The following is a 24,393-nucleotide window of genomic DNA, read 5'->3' on the forward strand; positions in this document are numbered from 1 at the left end:
ACTGTCCCCATGCTGGCTGTAGCCCACAAACTCCTGTAATTTCTCCCCTCGGCAGGAGTTCTTCCACCCCCTCTCCTGCCCCAGCCTCTCCTCACAAGGGCCCCAGCTCCCAAGGGGACAGTAAGCATAGAAAGCAGGGCAAACCCAGGTCTCCTGGCAATCAAACCCAGCACAGGCTGAGCCAAGCCCCCAGGAAAAGATGTCATGGTGAGCAGAGCACTTCCAAGTTGAGACTCTTCCTTCCCCACCTCAGTTGAGTTGTTAACGAGGGGTGCAGTGAGTAGAGGAAAAAAGGTGGAAAGGGACACGTACCTCCAAGGAAGAACCTTCACTGTGGACTCAGCTGGATGTTAAAAGTACCTGGTGTGCTGGGGAGAACTTGCCTTCATCAGCTTTCCAGAGCTGCTTTCTCCCTGTGCTGTCCCTTTGCCATCAGGCCATGCCAAGGGGGAAGAGTTCCACCAAGGCCAGGCCTCCTTTCCACATCCCGGCCACAATCCACCCACTTGGGCATGGCAGGAATGCTTGCACACAATCTGCTCCATGAGAGGGAAGGAGAGGGCACCTGCCTGCAGGGAGACTACCCAGAATGGGGAGGTCACAGCGGGTTCAGCCCCCAGAGCAGGGCCAAGTGCTGCCCCACATTTGAACTCCAGCTGGTCCATGGTCCCACACCTTCCTGGCCTGAGTGGTAATAGCCAGGCGAGCCAAAACCAGAGCGAAACGATCTTCATCTGGTGGGCAGAGGATGAAGGGTTCTTTTCTCCAGGGACAGTTTCCATCCTCACAGTGGTTTGCAGATTCTGCATCCATCATCATTACTGCACTCATTCCCACACTGCCTACAAGACAATTACCCCATGCAGATTGCACAGGGATATTGCAGATTGCAAGGCACAGTCACAGGAATATTGCATAGGGATATTACAGATAGCAAGGTACAACTTGTTTTTTCCCTGAGAGGCTCAAATTAAGTTTAAACACCAGCTTTTGATATATTTGCCTATTCAGCACTGTCAGTTGCTTTTCAGCAATACAAACTGGCTCTCTCCCCAGGAAACATTTATCCTATCTGGGAATCAAGGGTGGTAATGTGTAATGAGGACAAAGCACTCAGAGAAAAAAGGCTGAGTGAAGCACTGTATCTCCCCTTGCACTTTTTCAACTCAGATATTCCTTTTCTCTGGAAGCATCCTAGGTACCAAGGGAAATTCCTGCCATACAAAATTCAAGAGCAAAATAATCCATGTCATTCCCTGAAGTGTAACAGAAAATCGAGCACATGTCAGTAAGCTTTAATCTCTGCTGCTGCAAACTCTTACTTTTTTTTCCCTGAGAAGTCATTTTCAACCCTGAACAGTACAATGGCAGATTCTTCTGCCACAACTTTGTCTTTGCACTCTGAGGGAAGGGAAAGGAGCAATCTCTGCTACTTCATGTACATTCTGCTGTTCAGCTTGTCAGAGCCAGCAAAATGCAAGGGCAGGAGGAGCGAGAGGCAAAGCAATCCATGAGAAACACTGGAGCTCCCCAGACAGGGAGCACTGAACCCACCCTGAACTCCTTTCCACTTGTTGAGGCCAAGCCATTTGCTGGGCAGCAACCACAAAGTGGAAATTGCTATACAGCATCCAAGCACTTCCAGAGGTGTAGTACCAGTGCCCTCAGACTCACACAGGAAAACAGCACAACTGAAATCTCATCACCCTTTCATTCTAGCTAGGCTAAAAATATTCCCCAAATCTTCAGAAAGGCAGCTCACTGCTAATGCAACTGGCTTTAACTGACAGCACCTCAACACCACTTTGTTGAGGAGCCCTTCTGATCCACTCACCCAGCCACCAGGCTCACATCCTTCCTAGGAGGGTTCCCTGTGTCCCTAAGCACTGAGACACCTTGCCAGGCCAGCAAAGTCCTCTGGAGTTGAAGTCACTGAATGAAGATCACCATTGATTCCTCACTACAATCCAATTTCAGTTTTCCTTAAGCAGAGCAAAAGAAAAATGGTAAAAAGCAATTGTGGCAACTTTAACAAATATATTTTTAAAATGTAAATTTTTAAATGTTTCTGGGGAATTACATGTCTGTATGAAATGAGAATGTCATTTTCTTATTAATATTTCACTAACAATTTAACTGTGGAAGCATGTGGGTTTTCATAAAGCAGAAGTGATGAATATTATTAAGCATTACACATATTTCAGAACTCTTTACCGGACTGTTAAGCATTTTGTGTCACTTCAAAAATTAAACCATCCATCCTCATTCCTAAATGGTTTGGAGCACAGATTGGTCACAGAATTGCTATTTAATCAAAATTCATTCCTTTCTGAATCTTGACATGTACCCCAAGCCAAATCTTTTATCTGACAAGTACTCAGACATCAATCCCCTTACAGGGACTCTGAGATACAATGGGAAAACCTGGCTGAGTCCAAGGAGCCAACAGAGAAGCTGTACAGCAATGCACAGCTGTGTCGTGTGCAGCTGCTCCATCTTTTTTATTTTCCTCTCCCAGCCATCTGTTCCCAAATCCTGTTTTTCTCTTGGTGCTTTCATTCTGCAATAGAACTGGAGAAAAGGGGCTCATAACCAATACGAAGAAAGTTCAGAAGAACTGGCTGCACCAACAGGTACATGGGGCAGAAGTCACTGGTCCTACACCATCCTTTTGCTCTCCCTGCCTTCCTCCACTTACTTCAGCTCAGCACAGTGTGGAAGGCATGGGGGTGAGATACCTGGCTGCTGGCCAAAGAGTGAAATCTGAAGCAAGAGAGTTGGCAGGTAAGAGCTCAAGTGGAGAGGCTGAAATCAGAGCTGATAGGAGTTGAAGAGCTCACAGGGGAAAAAGAAGCAGTGCTAGAGAAGCCCCTCCTTCTCATGGGCGATTCTACTACATCCAGATACAGTTCTGTTTTAAAGTGATATCAACCTTCCCCAGCTTTCAAAAGCTTCTTCTTTAAAAGTTTCTTTTTTTCTTTCAAAAGAAAAAGCAGTGGCCTGGCCTCAGGACCCTCCATCTGGTGGAGCCACAGACCCAAGAATCTTGGCTATGCTCTCCTGCCTGCCTGGCTGCGCCTGGAGCTGCAGCCTGGGCTACCAATAACATCAATCAGGAGAGGCTGGCAGGGCACCACCCACTCTCAACTTGGCTCAATTTGCTCTTAGGGAATTGCCTCCAGTGCTTTTCAGTCTTTCCAGGCAAACCTCTGACTCCCTGGTGCTGCTGGGACTCTCTCCTGGTCCCCCACATCAGAACCACATGGCACCGTCTGATGCGGCTTTTTGGGAGGCTGGAAATGCCTGGCAGGCCTAAAAAGAAGTGCTTGGCTTGGAGATGATTAAAAAGCCTGAAATCAGAGCTGCCTCACTGACCAGAAGCTCTATACCTAGTTAAATTTCTTGCCCACTGCTGCTCTGGCAAGGATAGATAATTCTAAGTTAGTTATAACTTCCCACTCAGTTAACATTACTTGGCAAGGACCAAAAGAGATGAAAGGCTTCCAAAAACCTTGGGTCATACAGAGAGTTTTACTGCACTGTCTTCACCATGGCTGTTTTCAAACATCTTAAGATTTTCAATGAAAAAATGTATTTCCATTAAAACTGACCACATGAAGTTTGGAAATCACTTCAGGCAGTACAGCTATAATAATGCAGGACAAAATGCAAAGCAGCTACTACCAGACCAAGCAAAGCCAAGCACCAAACTACAGCAAATTAAGGATTCATTATGAGTCTTAACAAAAAATACTAATAGAAAGGAAAAAGAGGGTGTTGTGGAAAGAGCTTTTAAAAGTGAACATTTGTCTGCAATTTCACAGATAGCATCTTACTTGGAGGCAGTGGGGTAGATTGATCTCTAAAGACTCTTAAAAGGTTTTGCAGCAGAAAAAAAATAGTTGCAAGGCACATAGATCATTAACTGTGCAGCCCAGCCTGCCAGCTGCTCACTCAGAAACTCCAGATGGCTCCTCCTCTAAAACATCATCATTTGATCTTGGTAATCAAATTATCTCCCACTCTTACAATGTGAAGTGAGGCAAGGGTTGAACGAAGAGATGATGTATTTTATTTGACTGAGATGGATTGTGAAAACAAATCAAATTAGCTTTCAAGGCACTCAGCCTGTTCTAGTTGTATCAAAGCTAACCATCTCCAACCCTATAACGCCTTTTTTTCTACCATGGCCATCACCAAGAGTTCACAGCACCAGCTATGCTCTACAGAGCTGCCCAGTGTTCAGATTTTATGCAATCTTTGTACACTATACAACATACAGTGGATGTCTAAAATGCTCAACTCCCACCATTGGAGAGCAGGACCTGTCACTGGAGAGCAGTGCTGGAACATTCCGTATCCTGAAGCACTTGGGCTGGATTAATGACACAAACATGTCATCAGTTTGTCTCACCAGAGACACACAAGACACCATCTGCATATTGCTGAGGCCTTTTGTACAGCCTTAAGGACATGGGGTGGCAGAAACAAGACACATTCTTCACTTTTCACTCAATTAGAGACAAATAGCCTGGTTCTTGAGGCCAGGCTCATCTAGGGGTGCTCACTTCAACCATCTGAACAAAAAGCAGTCACAAGCAGAAAGTTCCACCCAGTCCAGGTGGCTGCCAAGCTCCAGGTGACCCAATTGTTGGCAGGATGCTCCCTGTCATGGAAGGGTCAGGGAAGATTCCTTTTCTTCTCTCTTTTTTTAACTATGTGAATTTCTTATGTAGCTTTCTACAAAGACTTCAAGGAAGAAAATAAAACCCAACCAGTGCAGTCTCCAATTTATCTTTCAAAAAAAAAGTAATACCAGAAATTTCCCAGTCTGTTCAGAAAATGTTGGGCTTTGACAGTTTAAAAAGGTCAGCTGAAATATTCAAAAGTCACATCTTCCAAAACAATAAACTCTTACTAGCATGAAGAGAGCATTGTAAATCCTGGCATTATTTAAATCAGCACACTACGAAAAATTTCGTATTAATTTTGGTTTTTATACCTAGTTGCAAGAGATGATGGAAGACAGTTATAGCTAATCAGAGGAAACAATTAAATACAGCAGAGGGTGGCCCGCATCTGAAGTATAAATCCCAATCGGATCCTTGCCTAGTGGGATTATTCCTCACCAGAGCTTAGTACTAAACTTTATCAGCCACTCAACTTTAATTTTCATAACAGAACTGTACTTTTATTTCAAAAAGTAGCACACAAAGAACAAAAGAGGTTGCTAAAGGCCACGAACTAGGAAAAAGACTCAGAGCTGAGACTAGAAAACCACAGAGAAAGGCAGCAGGAATTATCAGAGAAGAGAAGAGGTTTAGTTTGAAAAGAAGCTAAAAAACTAGAACTCTATGACTTGGAGAAAAAATGCTGCCATTTATGAAAATAAACTGTCTTGGTTTGTTTTTGGCAACCTAAGACATAAACCCAAAACCTTCAAGAGTGATAAAAAGCAGATGAACGGGAAAAAAAAACCTGTTCATAAATTTCTAGTTCTACAAGAACTATGAGTTACCAAATGAAATAAGGTGGCGTGGCTCAAAACAAACAAAAGGAAGTACTTTTTCACCCAGCACATAATTATATTATAAAATTATTAAACACAGGATGTTGCAGAGACCAGAAATACACAGAGATGTAAAATTTAAAAAAAAGAAAAAAAGGAAAAACAAAGTTTCTTCTGTGAATTTGCTTCATCTATCAAGGCTACTAAAGGCAGATGCTGTTTCCTTTCTGCAAGCCCTTCAAACAGTGGTTGGTGAGGTCTGGAGCAGTACAGCAGAGGAGCTGCACATCCTGTTCTGCACATCTGCACAGCCCTGTCAGACAGGGGGATGGCAGGTGGTCCAACATCACAGCACAGGACTGCCACACTGGTGAGGAGACTGGTTAACTTATGGTTACAGGGACTGACTTACCTCAAAGACCAAAATTTAGGTATTTTGATCAGACCCTTTATTGATTTTAGTCAGCAGGGACCTGATGAAATGACAGAAGCATTCATTACTGCAAGAGTGACTGCTGCACACTATGAGAGCTGGTTCCAGCTTTTTAAAGCAACCAGCTACAGTCCTCTTCCTCTTTCCTCATGTCCAAACTCCTGAGGGCTTTCTATTCTGACTTCCAAGGACATTGGCTTATTGTTTGTTTGTTTGTTTGTTTGTAGGGCACGATGCAAGCATGACTTTCTTGAAGCAGTCTGTGCAATGAGCTTGACAGAGCTGGAAGATAACAGTTTAATCAATGCCATGGCAGCTTGGCAATACTGTCTTTTATTAAACCTGAAGATTAAATGCCAGTGTCTGTCTTTTAGGCATCGCAATTCTATATCTACTTTAATTTTGTTGCTGCTGAAATGCATTTTGCAGTAAAATCCAAGATTTATTTTCCCCATCAGAGAGAAAGCTGTGGGATTTTTTTACTACATGGCCTACTAAAACATAACAAAATGAATATAAAATTTTTACCAATACTTGCTGTACAGAAGGTCTCCAGTCTACATGACTCTGAGTAAAGAAGTTACTATCATCCAACTTTTGAAGCTTCCTGTAATTGCTCTACATGAAAATCTCTATTTTGAGATCTTCTGTAGAGTGATAAGTATATAATGAGAACGCAGTTCTTAATAATTTGAGGTGCTGCAAAAGTAGACTTACATCCAGGTTAATGTCAGACTAGAAATACTAGAAAACTTTGAAAAGACCCAGTGGCAGCTTATTAACAAATATACTATTTATAATGAATGCATTGATACAGAATGACTCTTATAAAAAAGCAAGGCAATCTTTTATATAGACATAACAACATTACAATAATTCAGATTAAAAGTACATTTTTGTAGACTGTTTACACTCTCACTTAGCTTTTAACCACAAAATTAGTGTGGTCTGATATTTTTCCACAGCAAAGGTCCTGTGCAGTCCTGGTTAAGATCTAAATCAGAATAATAAACTTTTTTTTTTTAATATTTGCATATGTGAAAACAAACCCATTCGTAGATCCTATAATTTGTTTGTAATCGTCCTTACTGTGCCTTGAAGTTTGTGTTGTGCAAATTATCACCAACTGCACATTTCTAATTAGAAGCTATTTTGGCATGTCTTTTGATACAGCTGAGGTGTGACACTGGCAGGAAAATTCTTCATTGCATCCAGATATGAAAAGTCTCCTGATATGGATTTGTGCTGATTTAGAAGTTTAATTTATTTTGGGGTTAAAAAAAGAAGGGGGGGGAGAAAAAATAACCTCTCAAAGCTTTCTAATTGTTAAATAAAAGATTTCTCAATCTCCGAGGATTGAGGATGACACGTGATTTCCAGGTGACACAATAGGTTTAAGCACTAACCAGAGAGACAATCCCAGTACCAATTGTCTAAATCATGAGCAAACACAACCTTCAAGATGTCTAAACATGCACGTTCCTAAAAATACTAAATCAAAGAGAGGCACTGAAATGAATATTCTACAATTCAAATCTTTCTAAAAAGGGTGCATGAAGGTCAAAATGGAAAGTCCCAATTATACAGCTCTGTGACCCAACTTAACAAGCAGCATTTCCACTGCACTTACACCAGACAATTTTGGTGACAAATTCGAATATGGGACAGTGAGAGATACAACTTTTAAAACCTTATGCTAAAAAACTTTTGCAAAGAATTATCCAACAAATTCTTATTTAGTAAATTAAAATTAAATATGTGATCAACATGAGTCACAACAGCAACTGTTCCTTCTTTTCATGGTTTAGCAAATCTCTGATCTGCTTTATACCTTCCCAGACTTCCATAATACTACATAGTCTACAATAATTTAGCTTGTTAAATCAAGGCATGATTCAGGATAGTGTCTATGAGGCATGAGTATGCATGCACACAGGCACAGACACATATAAAATTGATATTTTGGCTATGAACAAGTAATCAAGGTCATGATTTTCACTCAAAGTAAAAACTGTCATATTTTTCAATAACCATTCTAAATTTCCCTCAGTATAGGAAAGAGAATAAACATTTAATACAAGTATCTGGGAATCATTTGTTTCTCAATCATATTTTCAAAAACGCTGTAAATAATTTATTTCTCCACATTGTTTATGCTTTCATACATGTATAGATACACAAATACATTTTTGTATTTATGTATACATACAGTTGTCAGAATTAAGTTCTTTCCATTCATACTTTAACTGATATGGGCAAATAGAATTCTTAAACATGTGTAAGCCAGTATGTTTGTTCAACTGAATGTCACCAGGCAATAAACCATCTAGAATCTACACTAGTTTACAATGCAGCATCCTGGGAAATGCAAAAGTCTGTTATTTCAGAAGACTATTTTGAATGATCAAAATGGCTGGATTTATATGGATCTATGTATAGATCTGGATATAAATCCTTGTGTTGTACTGACATGGATTTATATGCATGTATTCTCAATCTGTGCCAGATATTTAAAGCTTTAAACTTTCAGATCATTTTAAAGAACTTTTCAGATTCTTCTGACTTGATTTCTCCTGCACCAGAACTTCTCTCACACTGCTCTTATTCAAATCTCCCTTGAGACACTGAAAAAATAAGCATTCACCTCAAAGTGTATAAAATTAAACTCCTAAAACAGGACTCAGGATTATCTGGCATTGCAACAACCATACTAGTACAAAGACAGTTTGAAAAAAATATCCTGTTTTTAATATAGCAATGAATTAAAACATAGCTTTATTTATTCCTATAAGTGTACTGAAAAGAATAGCTTGTTTTTAAGTGAGTGTAACGAGCACTGTTTTGGTAGCCAACTTCTCCACAGGAATTTATGTGAGAGGGTCAGCTCCAATCATACAGTCATTAACCATGTACCTTAACAAGGTGAATAATCAACATATTTACAAACTAAACAAATTCAATCCCTTGAACTCTTATAAAAACGGGATTGAGGAGCAGACAGGGAATGAGACCAAGACGTTTGGAAACACAAGGGGTCGCCACTTTTGCTTTAAGGAACCATATTAATCAAACCAGTTTCCCCCCTAGTGACCTGAGGGCACAAACACGGACTTTGCAGTATATTCAGAACTTCATTTACAGTCTTGATACTAAACATTTCAGCATCTTCATATTTTAACACCTTAGTGCTGAAAAAGATTAACTCAGGCAGAACTGTAAGGAACTAGCCTTTTATAAACTTAAGTCTAAACTGAAAAGCTACAGTAGATGTAAAAAAAAAAAAGGGAAGGGGGGGGAATCGACAGAGAGAGTGTGTGAGAAAGAATAGAACATTACTTAGTAAAATCCAGTGACATCTACAATAGTTTTACAGCATGTTTAAGCCCTCTAAGGTTTTATATCTCCACCTGCCTTCCATTTAAAACTTACTCCTTGTTAATGAAAAGACATACAACAAAACAAAATGCAAGTAGACTGAGGAAATATGTCTAAATAAGCACGCCTGAAAGCCAGAAACAATATTCCCAAACTTCTGCACGTGAAACAGATTTCCCATGGCATCCATTGATTTGATTTTGTGCAAAAGGTACAGCCCTGTAAGTCACACTACCCCAGCAACAATTCCAGTGAGTATAAACAGAACAGTTCTTGGGTAACCATGGAACGTGACTGCCTCGAGTTCTCACCCTCCTGAAAAAGGACAACTGGCCCTGCAAGTGCAGCAATAGTGTAAATCTCCCTGAAGCATCTCCTGCCTTCTAAACAGCTAAGAAATTCATGATAAAACTGAATGTCCACTACTTACAGTGTTTCTCTTGAGCTACCAACTCATCTCTGCACAAATGAAAAAGGTGCCTCTTTTTTAACAGATTGGTTTAATACTGAAACAGATAGGATGAAGTTAAAAAAGAATAATCAAGATACTGAACTGAATATTTTGAAGCAAGTGCCCCAGCTATGGGGAAAAGTGCATTTAGTTCAGCAGCAAAACAGCACAGTGTGAAGATATTGTGCTTGGACACAGAAGTTCCATAATGGAAGGAGGTACAAGGCAAGTCAAGATATAAAACCATAGTACATTGTTAACCAACCTTAAAACTTACATATATTGCAGTGTTTAAAAGTAAGACACATTCATTTATTGTACAAGGTCTATAAGGAATCCTTAAAATTGCCTGTTGTAGTTTACGACTCAACATTGTAATAAAAATGTACATATATATTATTTCCTTGTCACTTAACTGTACTGTCAGACCTCATGGACTTGTTACTTCACACAATGAAAACCGCTCTTCACTGAGGATACTCCACATTTTTACCAATCTGAAAAGGTTTACTTGTGCTAGAAAAGACCAACCGCAAAAGGCTCAGTTCAGATATGTTATGCCTGCAACTGATAACTCAGGGAAGCAAGACTTAAAGGAATTCAAGCTTTTTTTTTTCTTTTGTTTTTGTTTTGACTGCATCCTTTTCACCTGCCAGTTGTTCTGATGAGTATGTTTTTAGTATACAAACTGGTTGATAAAAATTCATCAGCAGAGGCATATAAACTCTAGATATGATTGATTAAAACAGAGCAAATCAGAATAAAACGAAATCCAGTGATTTACTCTGACTGTAAACAATATAAAAACACCATTTGCTTCAAATCTCAAAATAAGTTAAAAGAAAATACCAACCTCAGGGGACGTGACCCTTTCAGGTTTTGACACAAAGAAAAGGCGGGAGTGGGGGAGGAAAACAGAAAAGTTCATTATATAAAGGTTATACATTTCTCTTAACTGAAAGTAAATCTAAGCAAAACTGGTTTTGTCCCTTAAATTTAAACTTTGAGTTCATTGGCAATTGCTTTAAATGAACTGGCATTTTCAGATTATTCAGACAACTTCCATCAAGTTCAGCAAAGAAAACTTAGACAAGCATTTTTACAGAATTTAAAAAAAAATCTAAATGGCTATGATTCCTCTATTAGCAGAAACACATAATGCAGTCTTAAATTTGCCTTTTTATATTATTTATATATTTATATATATATAATATAATATAAACCACATATATTATATTATATATACATATACAGACAATTACAACATTAATGCAGTTTGTATTTTGTACAGTGTATTGGACAAGTCGATGAGCATCAGACCATGGCACGATATGGTCCTTGCATTTTTAGGAACTGAATGATGAAGGAGGGTCCTCCTGCAACAATCTGAGGTGGAAGGTGGCTGAGCGGGCAGTTCTCAATACTCATTATTGACAGTTTGCTGCAAAGAGCCAGCTCAAAGGGAAGGCTGTGCAGATTTGGGTTGTCATTCAAATACAGTTCTTCCAGATTCTCCAGTGTACCTGGTTAAAATAAAATAGTAAGTAGTAGTAGTAGTAGTAGTATCTTTTTGATTCATGCAGTTTCTATCTTTTAGACAGAGGCTCTGCGTCCACTCTTTCCTATACAGAACCTTGAGTCAGTGAGACGCCTGTTCTCAAGCACAGCAAGTTCTGTTCACCAGTGCCTAAGCAAGAACCAATTTGCTTTAATTTCCCTGTAAAAATATCCATTGGGGCATCTCCTTTAGATATAAATGAACTGCAAATATAGAGAACAAGAGAACTGAAGGGAGTTCACCATAGCCATTCACGAACTATGCAAGTGCAGGCAACGTGGAACAGCTATCTAGTCAAAAGGACCTAGGAAATACTTATATCATACAGGATCTATTCTCTCTTTAAAAGTATGTCATTCCTTTTATGTAATTAGAAGCCATATATTAAAGACCTGGAGCCATAACTATCATATGTCACAGTAAAAAAGCAGAAGAGTATGACTTCTCTGCACAGGAAGATTAACTTATGAATTTATTAAATGGAACTAACAAGTGTTAAATTTTTTTCCTGAATTAAAATTTTACAGTTTGCCTCTACTACACATACTGCAATACAGGTTAACCAGAAGCTGGAAAACAGAGTAATTTCTTCTTATTAAGACTTCCATTCCTCCTTTCAAAAACATAGAAGTCCTCTCCAAAATATTACTTTCCAATCTTATATACCATAGGTATTTCCTATAACCTAAGAGATTATTTATTCTTTCACAAGAGAAAGCAGCAGGCAGGACTCATGGCATAGTAAACCAACAAAAAGGAGAAGCTATAGAAAAAAACAACTGACAGCATGATACGTTAAACAGTCACACCTGACAATAAGTAACTATTCTCTCATTTGTGAAGACAACCAGCTTTAATAACCAAACTGTACTCCTAAAATGGTATTTAAAATGTTCTTACTGATTTTAATTCCAGAGTTTGTTTCCACAGCATCCAAACTCTCTCCACTAGCTTATAAATTACAAAGCTCTGGATTTAGATTATTTCAGGTTTTTCTCACATTGAGGCACATATAAGATGAGCAGCTGTAATGGCTCCTCACCAAACATGATGTGAGAGACAAACCATGCCTTCTTCATCTGCACATCACTATTGCTGTTCCTGTGGCACATCCTTCACATCAGGAGTTTCAAATTAATTTTGTGGCTTTTACTGATGTGCAAAATAGCTGGCTATGATTTATGCTTTGCTCAGACACTCTGCATCAAACCAGACAACGGGATCTTACCAATTTCCTCAGGAAGGTGTGTGAGAAGGTTCTCTCCAAGCCCAAGGTGCGTCAGATTGGTAAGGTGACCGATTCCTCTTGGAAGGGTGGTCAGCTGATTGTTAGTCAGAACCAATTTCTAACGGAAAAACACGTTTTTACAAATTAAATTAATGATTTTTGCTTGGAATGACAGCAAGTAACAAGATATGTGGCTCACAAATGAATGAGTTCTACTCTCCTGAATTTGAATGAGAAAAATTTCAACCATTCATCAACACTTTCAAATCTCTATCAAGCATCATTGAATGTAAAAATAAAAAGGTGCCTAATAAAACACATGCCTAAACATAGAAGATTTCATGAGCATTACTGAAATAATTCCTGAGATGGTATCACGCTCATGGTACAACAGTTAAAACCTTCAAAAATTTTTTGTTCAGTATTAACTAATAAAGCTGGGGAACAGTTAATGAGGACTAATTGTGGGTGAAGTTGCACAAGACTTTTAACTTTTGTTTCTATGTCCAGTCTCAAATAGTTTCCACTCATCCAAAAAGCTGCAATTAAATCAGCATGGTGTAAATAAAGGACATAAGATGCTTATCATGACCAATTATTGTTTCACCTGCAGATCCTTGAGGTAAGCTATTTCATTTGGCAAGGATTCCAGTTTGTTTTCCTCTAGATCTAACTCTCGGAGTTTCCGTAGATTTCCAATTCCATGGGGAAGTTTCTTTAGGAGATTGTTTGACAAGATAAGAACCTCAAAAAAGAAACAACAACCAAACACAGAATTTCAGCAACACAGTAAGTAAATAACAGATTAAGATACTTTTTTTTTATATATTTTCAAGTAATGAACTCCAATATTAGCCTACATTTACACTGAGGAAGTAGCTGAAAATTAAAAAAAAATAAAACAAGTCAGTGATTTAACATTTTTTTCAAGTCTTTAATGATACAAATATAAATATTTAGGATATACTTCTTTCAAATATTATTATATGTAATAATCAATGCAAAGCAAAAACAATAGAAACCTTATTTCTTCAAATGACCAAAGAAAAACAATTTCTTCCTCAATTTGCCTATCATTTTGTTATGCTTCCTTATAGCCATCCCATAACCATGTTTTACATTATTTGCTGTGCTTGCCAAGTCCTCCTTAAAAAGCTTTGTATTTCAAAGCTCTTCTCCCTATGTCCCTTTGGTTAGGAGCAGCAGCAAATAAACACACAGATGGGAGCACCTAAGCAGAGCACTGGCTTTCCAAAATGGGCTGCCATCACACACCCACGCCTACTACAGTGCTGTCCTCTTGTTTTTCTCCTCCTTTCTGAGCTGAATTATAAATACCCCAGGTTCAAGAAGTGTATCCTTATTTGCAGGATCAGCTAACAGAGTTGTTCATTATTTTACAGGCAAGTTAACAGGGGTTACACTAATACACCGTGTTTCCTCCAGAGAAACCCTGCAGTTCTACGAAGTAATCAAGCCTCATAACAGCACCGTGAGTAGTCAGGTATTTAATTACTGATTAAACAATGCTATTATCTAGTTCTTTAAGAAGTCACATTGAAACACGAGGATGTGAAAGAGCAGCCAGCATGGACCCTCCTGTCAACCTCACACAACCAGCCAAGGCTGCAAGTGCCCATCTTCTACCAATAATCCCAATTCACTGGCTTCATGTAATGTGAAAACACCACAGGCAGGAACAAAAGAAAGGCATGGTGAGAATCAAAGTGAAAATCAAAGTGAAAAAAAGCCAACGCCTGAGGATTAGCACAAGCAGCATTTCAGTGACCATCCTTTATGCACTACACACGCACAGAGCAGTGAGAACAGTAATGTTTTAATCGCGTATCAAGAAACAAAGGCAGGAACAGACAATATTAACTACGTGAAATGCAGCTGACTTAGCACTGCTGTGGGAACCTTCACTTTTGTGTAAACACCGCCCAAACAGCCCTTTGTGTTTGATTTTTTAATTACAAAGAAACACAGTGGTAACAGGTCAGCAAACCAAGCAGCTCTCCAGCTTCAGCATCTGACAGACCACCAGCAAACCCAGTTGTTAGAGGTTACTAATTTCCCAATCACATCAACCACAGCCTTAACTTAAAAGGGAACTGGGCTATTAAGTAACTATTACGCTGTCATAATTTTAGCCCCACACTACAGGAATAATTAAATATTCACAGAAGAAGTCACATTAGAGATTTGCAATTTCAAATATGCCATTTGTTATAGCTCTTTAAAAGATTTTTCCCAGCAACTTACAGAGCCTACAAAGTCCCCTCAACTGCCCAAACAAGTACCTCTGTCTTTCTGTCCCTCCAAGGCAATAATTTGTCTCTGCTGATGGTACCCTGAGAAACAGGATGAGGGGACAGAGCAGGTTTAGTTCATGCTTTTAACCTACGAGTTCTTCGCCCCCAAAGGCTGAGAATTCCCACCTGGCTGCCTACAAGTTTCACAGAGCTACACTCAAGCCTCCCCTGGCTGTCAAACATTCCATTATGTTTTTCTGATCCCTGCTGCTTCCATGCTGGTCTCCAGGAATTGAACCAAGTTCAGCAACACTGCATTTACAACACTGATTCCTGTTGAGAAAAATTTTTCTTCTGCCTGGCTAAAAATATAGCTGTACATAGTGGTTTGTGCACACTCATCAAGAGCCTAAAGAATATTCAAAAGCCATTGACAACAGCCACAAACAGATGCAACAGGGGATTAAACAGCACCAATACACATATTTATTTAGCTTTATTTGACCCCAAAGTAATATTACTTAAACCTGAAGTAGAGAATCCCTATGTTGCAAGTATTCACTTAGCTGTTAACTTATACTCTTCTCACCTCAAGAGAAACAAGCCCAGATACATCCTCAGGGATTTTTGTGAGCTGGTTAGTCGCTAAGTTCAGTTCTACCATACTTGTCCAAGTCCCGAAGTCCAAGGGGAGAGATGTCAGCTGATTGTCCTGTGATTTAACATATCAAACATTTAGGATCTACCCTTGCCAGAAGCTGGGAAGGCATCTGACAGATTAAATGAACTGCTAACAGAAATACTTCATAACAACATAGCTGATAATGAAATCAGAAGAATAAAATGTTGGTAATTGGCCAATTTTTTTTCAAATTCCACCAAATATTAGTGGTACCAATCTAGAGTTACAGAACTGACTCTGTGTTACTAATATGAACTGAAGTGGAAAAATTAAAAGCACATAATTCTCAAGCTCTCACACAGTGGTTAAAACATTTTTTGTCCTATTTCTGCTGAATACAATGGATGGTGGGTTCAAAAAAAGAACAGAAAGCTCACCGTAACTTATAAAGGTGCTATCAGCAAATGTTTGAATCCTAAAAATATATGGAGTTAAAAAAAAAAAAATCCAAACAAACCAATCAAGAGAATAAACACCACAATAAAAAAAAAACCACCAGAACCCATACACCAAAACCCGCTTAGGGGAAAAAACCCAGCAAACCCACAACCAAAAAAGAGAACCAAAAAAACCCCATATACTTTAATGGCTCAGAGTAAAAACAGCTGAAATTACTCTGAACATGTTACTGCTCAAAATATTTTTTAAATATTTGATTTAGACCAGAGACCACAAGACCTTTTAAAAAATGGTCACGCAAAGTTGTGGTAAACAGGCAAAGTTACAAATGGATATGTGAAAAAATTGGACAATGCAAATTGAGGATTCATTTGTGTCAAACTATTCTAAAACAGTAGCTGAGCTTAGCTACTGCTCAAGCATTTCTTGAAATAAATCTATTCATAGAAAAATACCATCTTTTTTCCCTACTTTAACTGTATTAGCACACTTAAAAGCTCTTTTGCTGTGCTCTTCAAATATTGCCAAAAGTCTCTAGACTTAGGTTTTGAAAGACCATATTAAAAAAATTATTTTACATAGTTCTGTTTATAATGTAAACTGTAACAGTGTCTGAAGGAGAAATAAGCTAATCAATATGCTTGTGTCCCATGTGGATATTAAAGAACTTTGCAGCCAGCTTTCTTATATTCATTGCTCAAACTCAAGTAAATGTGACAAAACCTTAACTAACAAACATAAAGACAAATTAGTAACATCTTGATAGCACAATTTTAGACTAATACAGAATTATTTATATATGTGATAGCAGCAGCATCCACTTCAGCATGATAAATTCATTCCTTACATTATTAAGTCTGCCAGAATTCCTGGAGCTGCAAACAGTGCTCCTCATTGATTTTACACAGTAGCATGTTTCTGTGCCTCACCTTCATGTTCAGCTTACTTAATACTTTAGCTCGAGAGAAAATTCCAAAGGGGATTTTATTGATGCGGTTGTGCTCCATATTGAGAGAGTAGATTGTGGAGAACTGGGACGGGCCACCCACAGGATAGGACTGGAAGCAGTTCCTGGCCAATGTTAAACTAGTCAGTTTGACAAGGCTGGATAAAAGACCCTGTAGAAAGAAGAAAACCACCCAAGAGCTTAGGACAGATTTATTTGAATGCATCTCTTTTCCCTTATGGGTCTAATTAGAAATGTTTTTTCCCCCTTAAGTCCATCCCCTGAAGAAGTGTTGCAACACACAAACCAGTGTTAAATTTGATAAAACTTCCACCAGCAACAACCTCTGCTCACAGTCATCAGCCACTACCTTATTACCCCTTCCTCCCTGCATGCTGACAGATACAAAAAAAAGCAAACATACCATTTAAAAGCACAGGTTTGGGAGGTTTGGTAACTCTTTACTCCTCTGAAAGCAATTTTTCTAATGACACGTTGCTCCAGGAGTGCAGGGGCAGCGTGTTCATCCCATTCCCAGCAGCTATTTTGGCTCCAGCAGCTCACCCACATCAAAATGAGGCCCAAAGAAATACCCCCACACAATGGTTCCCAAAAGAGGCATTTGATAATTCCAGTACAAATCTCTGGTAACTTCATAAAAATCCATACTGTGATCACAACTTGTCAGTGTCTTGTAATTATACCATACCAACTTCAGATAATCAGACAGAGAAAAAGAATAGGATGGGTTGGAAAATCCCATTGTTTTTTCCTTTTTCTAAAATATTCCGAAGTAGTTACTCCTCTATATTTTCCCCTTAAAAAATAAAAAGCAAGAAGCCTGTAGGTAAACTGGATAGCAAGGGCTGCCCATTGAATCCAGAGTTTCATTTCTTTTGACAATCTAATTATATTCCAAAATCCCAGCAGCCCATATCTCAGTTCATCTGTTAGTTACGTGCCAAGCACATTGCTGGAACTGTGGAGATGGATAATGAGATCTAAATTACTGCTGAAGTGTCACCTTTGCTTATTACTACACCAACTTGAATCCAGCCCTATTTGCTTAAGTATTACAGAAATTGGAGATTTATGCATGGCATTACATACCATAAATAATGCAACATCTGCAATCAGGAATGAGCAGTAACAAGATAATGATTCCAACCATATTCCTAATGTCAGTATTTCTGGATTGCAATTTGAGCTCCATATTCACTGTAAATGCTTTAAGAACATGGCTTTGCTGTTTCACCAGGAAAGCTTTGGCTACTTTTATAAATAGTTTATTAACATTATTGTAAATAAAATAGGATCTAATAGGGACTTACCTAAATGCCCTGGCTAAAACTTAAGACACTGGGGGCATCTCAGCAAATATCAGTGAAGCATTTTCCCCACTACAGATAAAATAATGGATCTTCAAATCAGTATTAATCTAACCTAATCATTAATTAGTATAATCTTTGGTTAAGAAATATTGTTTCTACCTATACTTTAATTAACAGATATTAGTCCTAGGGTTAGGCAGTCCCTGAGCTCTAACACACTTTATTGCTTCAGATGGATCTTGGCATTCCAAAAAGCTGGTTTTGAAGGCTGCTTGTATACCAAAAAAATATCTAAAATATGTTAGCTAATTCACTCTAATAGCCCAGAGTAATTAAATGCATTTGAAGGGAAGCAAGAGAGCTTTGGCAGTACAAAGAGAACAATGCTCTTACACCTATGAGAACTGTGGCAGTGCTGCCTTCTTCCAGCCCGTCCTTTTAAGATAAAATATTTATTAGGCATTGTGTCAGCAGCTTCAGCTATGTTTTGAAATTCAGAAATTTCTTCTACAAATACAGTTCTTTGTCTTATAGCACAACATGTTTTATTTTAAACAGATTACAGTATAAACTATACATTTCTGCAAACTTAAGTGTTAACATATTGTGGGCAAATATACCTGAAGAAGGCAGCACAGTTACAAAGAGGTTTGTATTATGACTGAATGTGTGTTAAAGAAAGTAATCATCCCTCACATTGGCTTTTTGTAATTACACTGTAGTTGCTTTTGTAACACGTCTGGGTGGGGTGGGCTAGCTTAGCTCTCATCCTCAAAGCAGCCTGGTGGTTTTCACTCTAGCATTTTCTTAAATTATAGTCTTGCCCAAACATTTATTAAATTCTCTGTTTCAGTCTATCATTGCTATCTGAGCTCAGAAATTTATCTGAGGAAAATTCGTTACTTACTGCCCTTTGTTACTGTAAATACTTTGCCTAATTCCAAATGCATTTTTTTCCTTCTATTTATAGTTTCCTATATACATATTTAGATAACCTTTAACCTCATTTTATACTAGTAATTTAGACGACTTGGGGTCATGGGGATGACAGCTTAGGACAGCAGTTTGACCATCATTAAAATCGAAGAGACTATAAACTGTATGTTGTGTCATGAAGTCTTCATCTTAAAAGGATCTAAAGAAATTGAATAAATATCCAAAATAAGAAGCAATCACATCAGATTTTTTTTTCTGTCATCTGAACAATTGCTTCCAGGCACTAATGCTTCACGAAGCAGAAACACTGAAAAACACTTATCTGGCTTGAAGGCTGGGAATCTGAACTCATTATTTAAGGTTTTCTAAAGATACAGCACAGCAAATACAACCACATGTGTTGCTCTCAGTTTTGACTCAAGTTGTATGACATTAGTCTTTCTATACTGATTAAATATACCTAATGTTTACACAATTGACATAATTCATATTACTTTTAGGTTAAAACAAAAGGTATTCCTCAGAGTTAAGATGCAAGATGAAATCATTTCCCTTGTTCCACTCCCTTTACAAAACATCGATGTTTTCCAGCAGCATCCCCTCCCCAGTCCACTCCCTCTTCTCCTCACCTCTGGTAAAGTAGAAATGTTGTTGTTCTCCAAGTTCAGCTCATCAAGTTCACTGCATTTTGCTAAGGACTTGGGAATTGCTGACAGCCTATTGTACCTCAGGCCAAGACGACTTAGACTGGACAGATTTCCTACGGGTAGAAAACAGGTGTTACTATGCTGTGAGAATCACACAAATGCACAGAACAAGGTGGGACTTCTGATTCTGCTGTTGTCTCTCACCTTACACTTCAAAATTTCAAATGGTGAAATGGAGCTATCATCCCAAAACAGGAGATACACAGATTTCCAATGCTGAAGTCAACCACGCAGAAGTAGATTGTGCATATTAAATATTATTCTGAAGTTCTGTATAATATGATAAGTAAGTAAGGCTTATGCCCTATTGTAAAAGTCCTTCTATCCTGATCTTTCTATCAGCAAAACATACTATCATTTTTCCAGATGTCCCCAAAATGACTTTTTAAAATTACAGACAGTATCATTCAATGCCATGAATCATATTACCAGAACCTGGGCATGCATCATACAACTCAGGTTCTGGAAAAACAATTTCCTCTGCAGGGAAAAAAATCCCCACAGCTTTACCATCCTCCAACAGCAAGAAAACCTTTAATAGGTGATAGGAAAAAACCCAGAATTTCCAAGTTTTAGAGTGATACTGAAGGAAAAGTCTGAATGAAGTCTACAAAAATCTGGACAGTAGTGCATGTAAAATATTTCTGAATATTGCTAGGCTGATGGTCTCAGTTGATACATCTTTCTGTCAGGGAATAAAAATCTCGAGAAACTTGCAGCTTGAGAATTTCCCATCTGAAGCTCCCTTTAGCTCCAACCTTTACCATCTAACAAGTACTAAAGACCAAAACCAACTGCTCCAGGATGTTGTTGAACTATAGCGTGCTGGGGCATTTAGCCTCTCCTGCAGGTAGCAAGGCCTTGAACTTCACTGAAAAGCCAACTGCCAAATTGTACAAAGAAACTTGACCACTGGCTCATCCCTGCAGTCAGAAAAGGTGTCTGTGCAGGTGTGGACTTTGCACCAGGGAAGCTTGTGAACACGTTCACACAATCAGTTCCTTGCAAAACATTTGCTGGTTTACACTTGATTTTACAACCACCCATGGCACAACACCTTTGTTCTGCAAATTGAAGTACCAAACTGACACATTAGAAAAGAAACAGTGCATTTAATAATTGGTAGATGAATAACCAGAAGTAATTTTAAAAGATGAAGGGGTCTTAATATGTACAGTCTAACTGCTCATTAAGAGAAGGCTGTATTAGTGTCTATGCATGTGCACTTACACAAAGGTTACTGCAACACAGCAAAGGAAGAAGTGAATGTAGAGTATGTCTGCTAGACAGAGAAAAACTTTCAACAAAGCAAGAGGCAAAATATCTCTTTCCTGAACCTGGTCAAAATAAATGCCCCAATATCACCAAATAGTTGGGAATGTAGATAATAAAAACTTGAAACTAGAAAGAATGATGTATGATTTCACTGTAGTTTCTAAAACAGAGAAGTCACAGAAGCAGTGGAAGTAAAACAAAAAAAAAAGCACCAGAAAAAGAGCAGAAAACAAAAAACATTAGCTCCCCCATAAAACTGCAACTGAAAAAAAATCCAAAACCCTTAATATAGAACAAAAATCATCTACATCTTACAAATCAATAAAAAAAGGGATGAGTTTTCAGTGCCTATCTGAAAATTATCTGACAAGCTTGGCAACAAATTTTACTTAGTACCATCAACAACTAAATAAAACTCACAACAGGTAGCTACACACCATTCCTTAACTTGTAGTATTTTCAATTGGGATTTTGAGTTCTATTTTTTAAAGTGCTAGATTCTAAGCTAGTATAAAATTTTTATAGAAGCAGCAAAGGGAGTCTTCACTTAATCAGAAAAAGGCATTTAAAATCCAAGGCTATCAATATTGCACTCCAGTGCACAAATCTTCATCTTTCCCTGTTAAATCCTGCAATGCATGTACACACTAAAGAGAATAATTAAGACCTGCTCTGATCCTACAGTCCACTAGTATAAAGACACAGATTTGTACATAACTTAGCTATGCCATGCTGTATTTGTGAGATCAGGCATTGCTGGCTGAATAAAAAACTGGCCTCACTTCTCACAAAAAACATTCTACTGCAAGGCTCCAAGATCATTAGGATTTGCCATCCTAGGGATGAACAAAGCACACCCTGACTATATTTCTCTGAATTGTTATTTAATGTTTTACTAAAGAATGAACAACAAACTTTACACAAAAAAAGATATAAACCTACTATTCTTTTCACTACCTAAAACATGCGCTAGATGCTGATCTGGATTTTTCAGGCAAACAGGGAAGTAGACAGCATGATGCCAACTGTTGCTTAGCAATACAACATTGCTGTGCCAGTTCCAGATTGTGAACACAGGCTGTATGTATATGGCTCTCTTCCTACCAGCAATGTGGCATTTCAGAAAAATGAAACAAGGCAGCCACTAGAGAGAGTCAAAATGTACCATAAAGAAGAGAATGACACACGTTGGCGATCCTCATGACATTATCATGAGGAGAAAGGAGGCATAAATAGCAGCTCTCATTAATTTCTCCTTATCATAAGTAGCATTTCTTAATAGAACTTTATCGCTGTTTCTTTACTAGTTATCTTTCTTCTCCAAGGGAAAGGCACACAAATGCATAACAGAAGACACATTCTCTGTGTACCACATTCCTTATGATTGTTTTACACACCATAGCACTAAATACAATTATTCCTGAAGTAAGATTTCAGCTGCAGCTGCATCAGTAGCACCTCTCCCACTGCTCTTGGAAGGACTGTCCTGGGCCCAGCTGATGCAGGCAACATGAGCCACCTTCTCATTTCAAGCCAGAATTTATTTACAGCCAATTTACAGGGTCTCAGTCTTCAGTCAGTCTTCAGCTATCTTTTCATCCTTGGAGTGCATACCCACACCTCACTGTGAATGCATCGGCAGTGTGAAACCCTTATCATCTTGTATCTTCACATGCTGGACAAGCCACATCCTAGACCCACCTTCACAAAACAGGATACAGCTCTTGCCTGTGCCCAGTGTGTCCAAGTTAACTTTTCTTTTTAACAGGAATGCAGTACAATGTTAACATTTGCCTCCATGGTCCAGGGGCCAGTTGGCTAACATGAAAACCAAGTGAGGAACTGTTTTAGCACAGAAATTGTTGCAAGATGCCCAAGACCACACCTGGTGCACTGATCCATCAAATGATCCCACTTACAGCTCCCTGAGCTCAGGGTTACCTAGCTGATAGCCGTATTTGGAGCTGCTTTACAGTGCTTGCACTCATCTCCATCATTTCCACCGCAGCTCCTGCTTTCCAAGATGGAACAGCACTAGGTATCTGCTGATGGGTTCTCAGGTTAGGTCTAAGGAATAAGGCAAGGAAGGCAGCAACTGATCATGATCAGCTCAGTCAGTCACCAGGACCATTTGCAGTTGTACTTTTGTCACTGAAGCCGTACCTCAGCAGCTGCTCTGAACCAGCCCCTCGCAGGTAATGACTCAGAAAACACTGCACTAGATGTTCATGTACGTGACAGTTTGGTAACCACAAGTGAAAAGCAAATACCAGCAGGAAAAGCAGCAAGCAAAACACCTTCCAACTTGTTTTCTTAGAGAGCCTGTTATGAAAACCCTTGTAAACTCAACTGCCTTATTCACTGGTACTTCTAAAATAAGATTGCAAAGCCTGACTAAGCCCTAAATTCACACCAGGCCTAAGCAAGTCACTGAAAAGTCACTTGCTTTACTCCAGCTTTTGTCAGAAACAGTTACTCTTGGGATTCAGGTTTCACAGATGCCTTGTCTCAGGACCATTTTCTCACCAGCACAGTATTAACACCCATGAGCAGATGCCAGCTCTCATGGTTGAAGCAACCTAAGCACAGAATTCATAATCCCTTCACTGGAATGACTTTATGTCTCTCAGGATTAGCTGCTTCATTTACACAGAAGTGAATGAAAAACCCTTGGAAGCATGCAAATCCAGAAATATTAAACTGATACAATAAAAGGGATGTGAAAGAAATGGTTTAAATTAATTCTTTATTAAGGGTACTTCAAATATATTAATCAAAGGAAAAACAGGTGTTTGCCAATCCCCTCCCCCCCCCCAAAAAAAAGAGAGAAGACAGGAAATAAAGCAGGAAACTACACTAACAAAACAATATTTTTTTTAGAAAGACCACCTGAATTGGTCTCTACACCTCTTTTTTAAGTCTTTCAAAATCGGGAAAAAAAGAACTGGTAAGCTGAATAATATAAAGAAATACAAATTCCTAATTCAAAGTCCTACTAGTGCTTTTTAAACAGAGTGATAAATACTCTCTTCTTCTGAGATTTACCACACCTCTTCCTTTTACTCCCTTAGTTAAAATAATCCTTCAAATTCCCTCTCCTTAGATGAAAGATCATTATTAATGTGAAACTTAGTTCATTAAGCTAATTTGCTATCAGGATCAGTTGCTTTCTTTGAAATAACCCAAAAGCATCAGTTCAATTTAAAAATCTGTTCACTAGATAAAACTTCTACAGATAAAGTTAAAAACACAAATTGGACTTACAAGAGCTGTGCACATCAAAACCCCACAAGATCATTATCAACAAC

At 38.6% G+C, this 24,393-nt stretch overlaps 1 protein-coding gene across 5 annotated transcripts in view; it reads right to left on the reverse strand.

The window, feature by feature from the left end:
• Positions 1-5,169: 5,169 nt before the first annotated feature.
• The window catches only part of SHOC2 (SHOC2 leucine rich repeat scaffold protein), a 64,788-nt gene continuing 45,564 nt past the window's right edge, over positions 5,170-24,393 (reverse strand). For 2 of the 5 annotated variants that reach the window (XM_053984446.1, XM_053984447.1), the window contains 6 exons: positions 19,733-19,863; positions 16,820-17,008; positions 15,399-15,521; positions 13,162-13,299; positions 12,555-12,672; positions 5,170-11,291 (listed from right to left, as the gene is read on the reverse strand). In XM_053984446.1, the coding sequence (XP_053840421.1) occupies positions 11,083-11,291; positions 12,555-12,672; positions 13,162-13,299; positions 15,399-15,521; positions 16,820-17,008; positions 19,733-19,863 (908 nt within the window). In that variant the 3' untranslated portion in view covers positions 5,170-11,082. The remainder of the gene's footprint in view (positions 11,292-12,554; positions 12,673-13,161; positions 13,300-15,398; positions 15,522-16,819; positions 17,009-19,732; positions 19,864-24,393) is intronic. The other 3 variants (XR_008438242.1, XR_008438241.1, XR_008438243.1) reach the window with 3 other exon arrangements.

Source organism: Vidua macroura, chromosome 8 (genome assembly GCF_024509145.1).
Source record: "Vidua macroura isolate BioBank_ID:100142 chromosome 8, ASM2450914v1, whole genome shotgun sequence".
NCBI classification, from domain to species: Eukaryota; Metazoa; Chordata; class Aves; order Passeriformes; family Viduidae; genus Vidua; species Vidua macroura.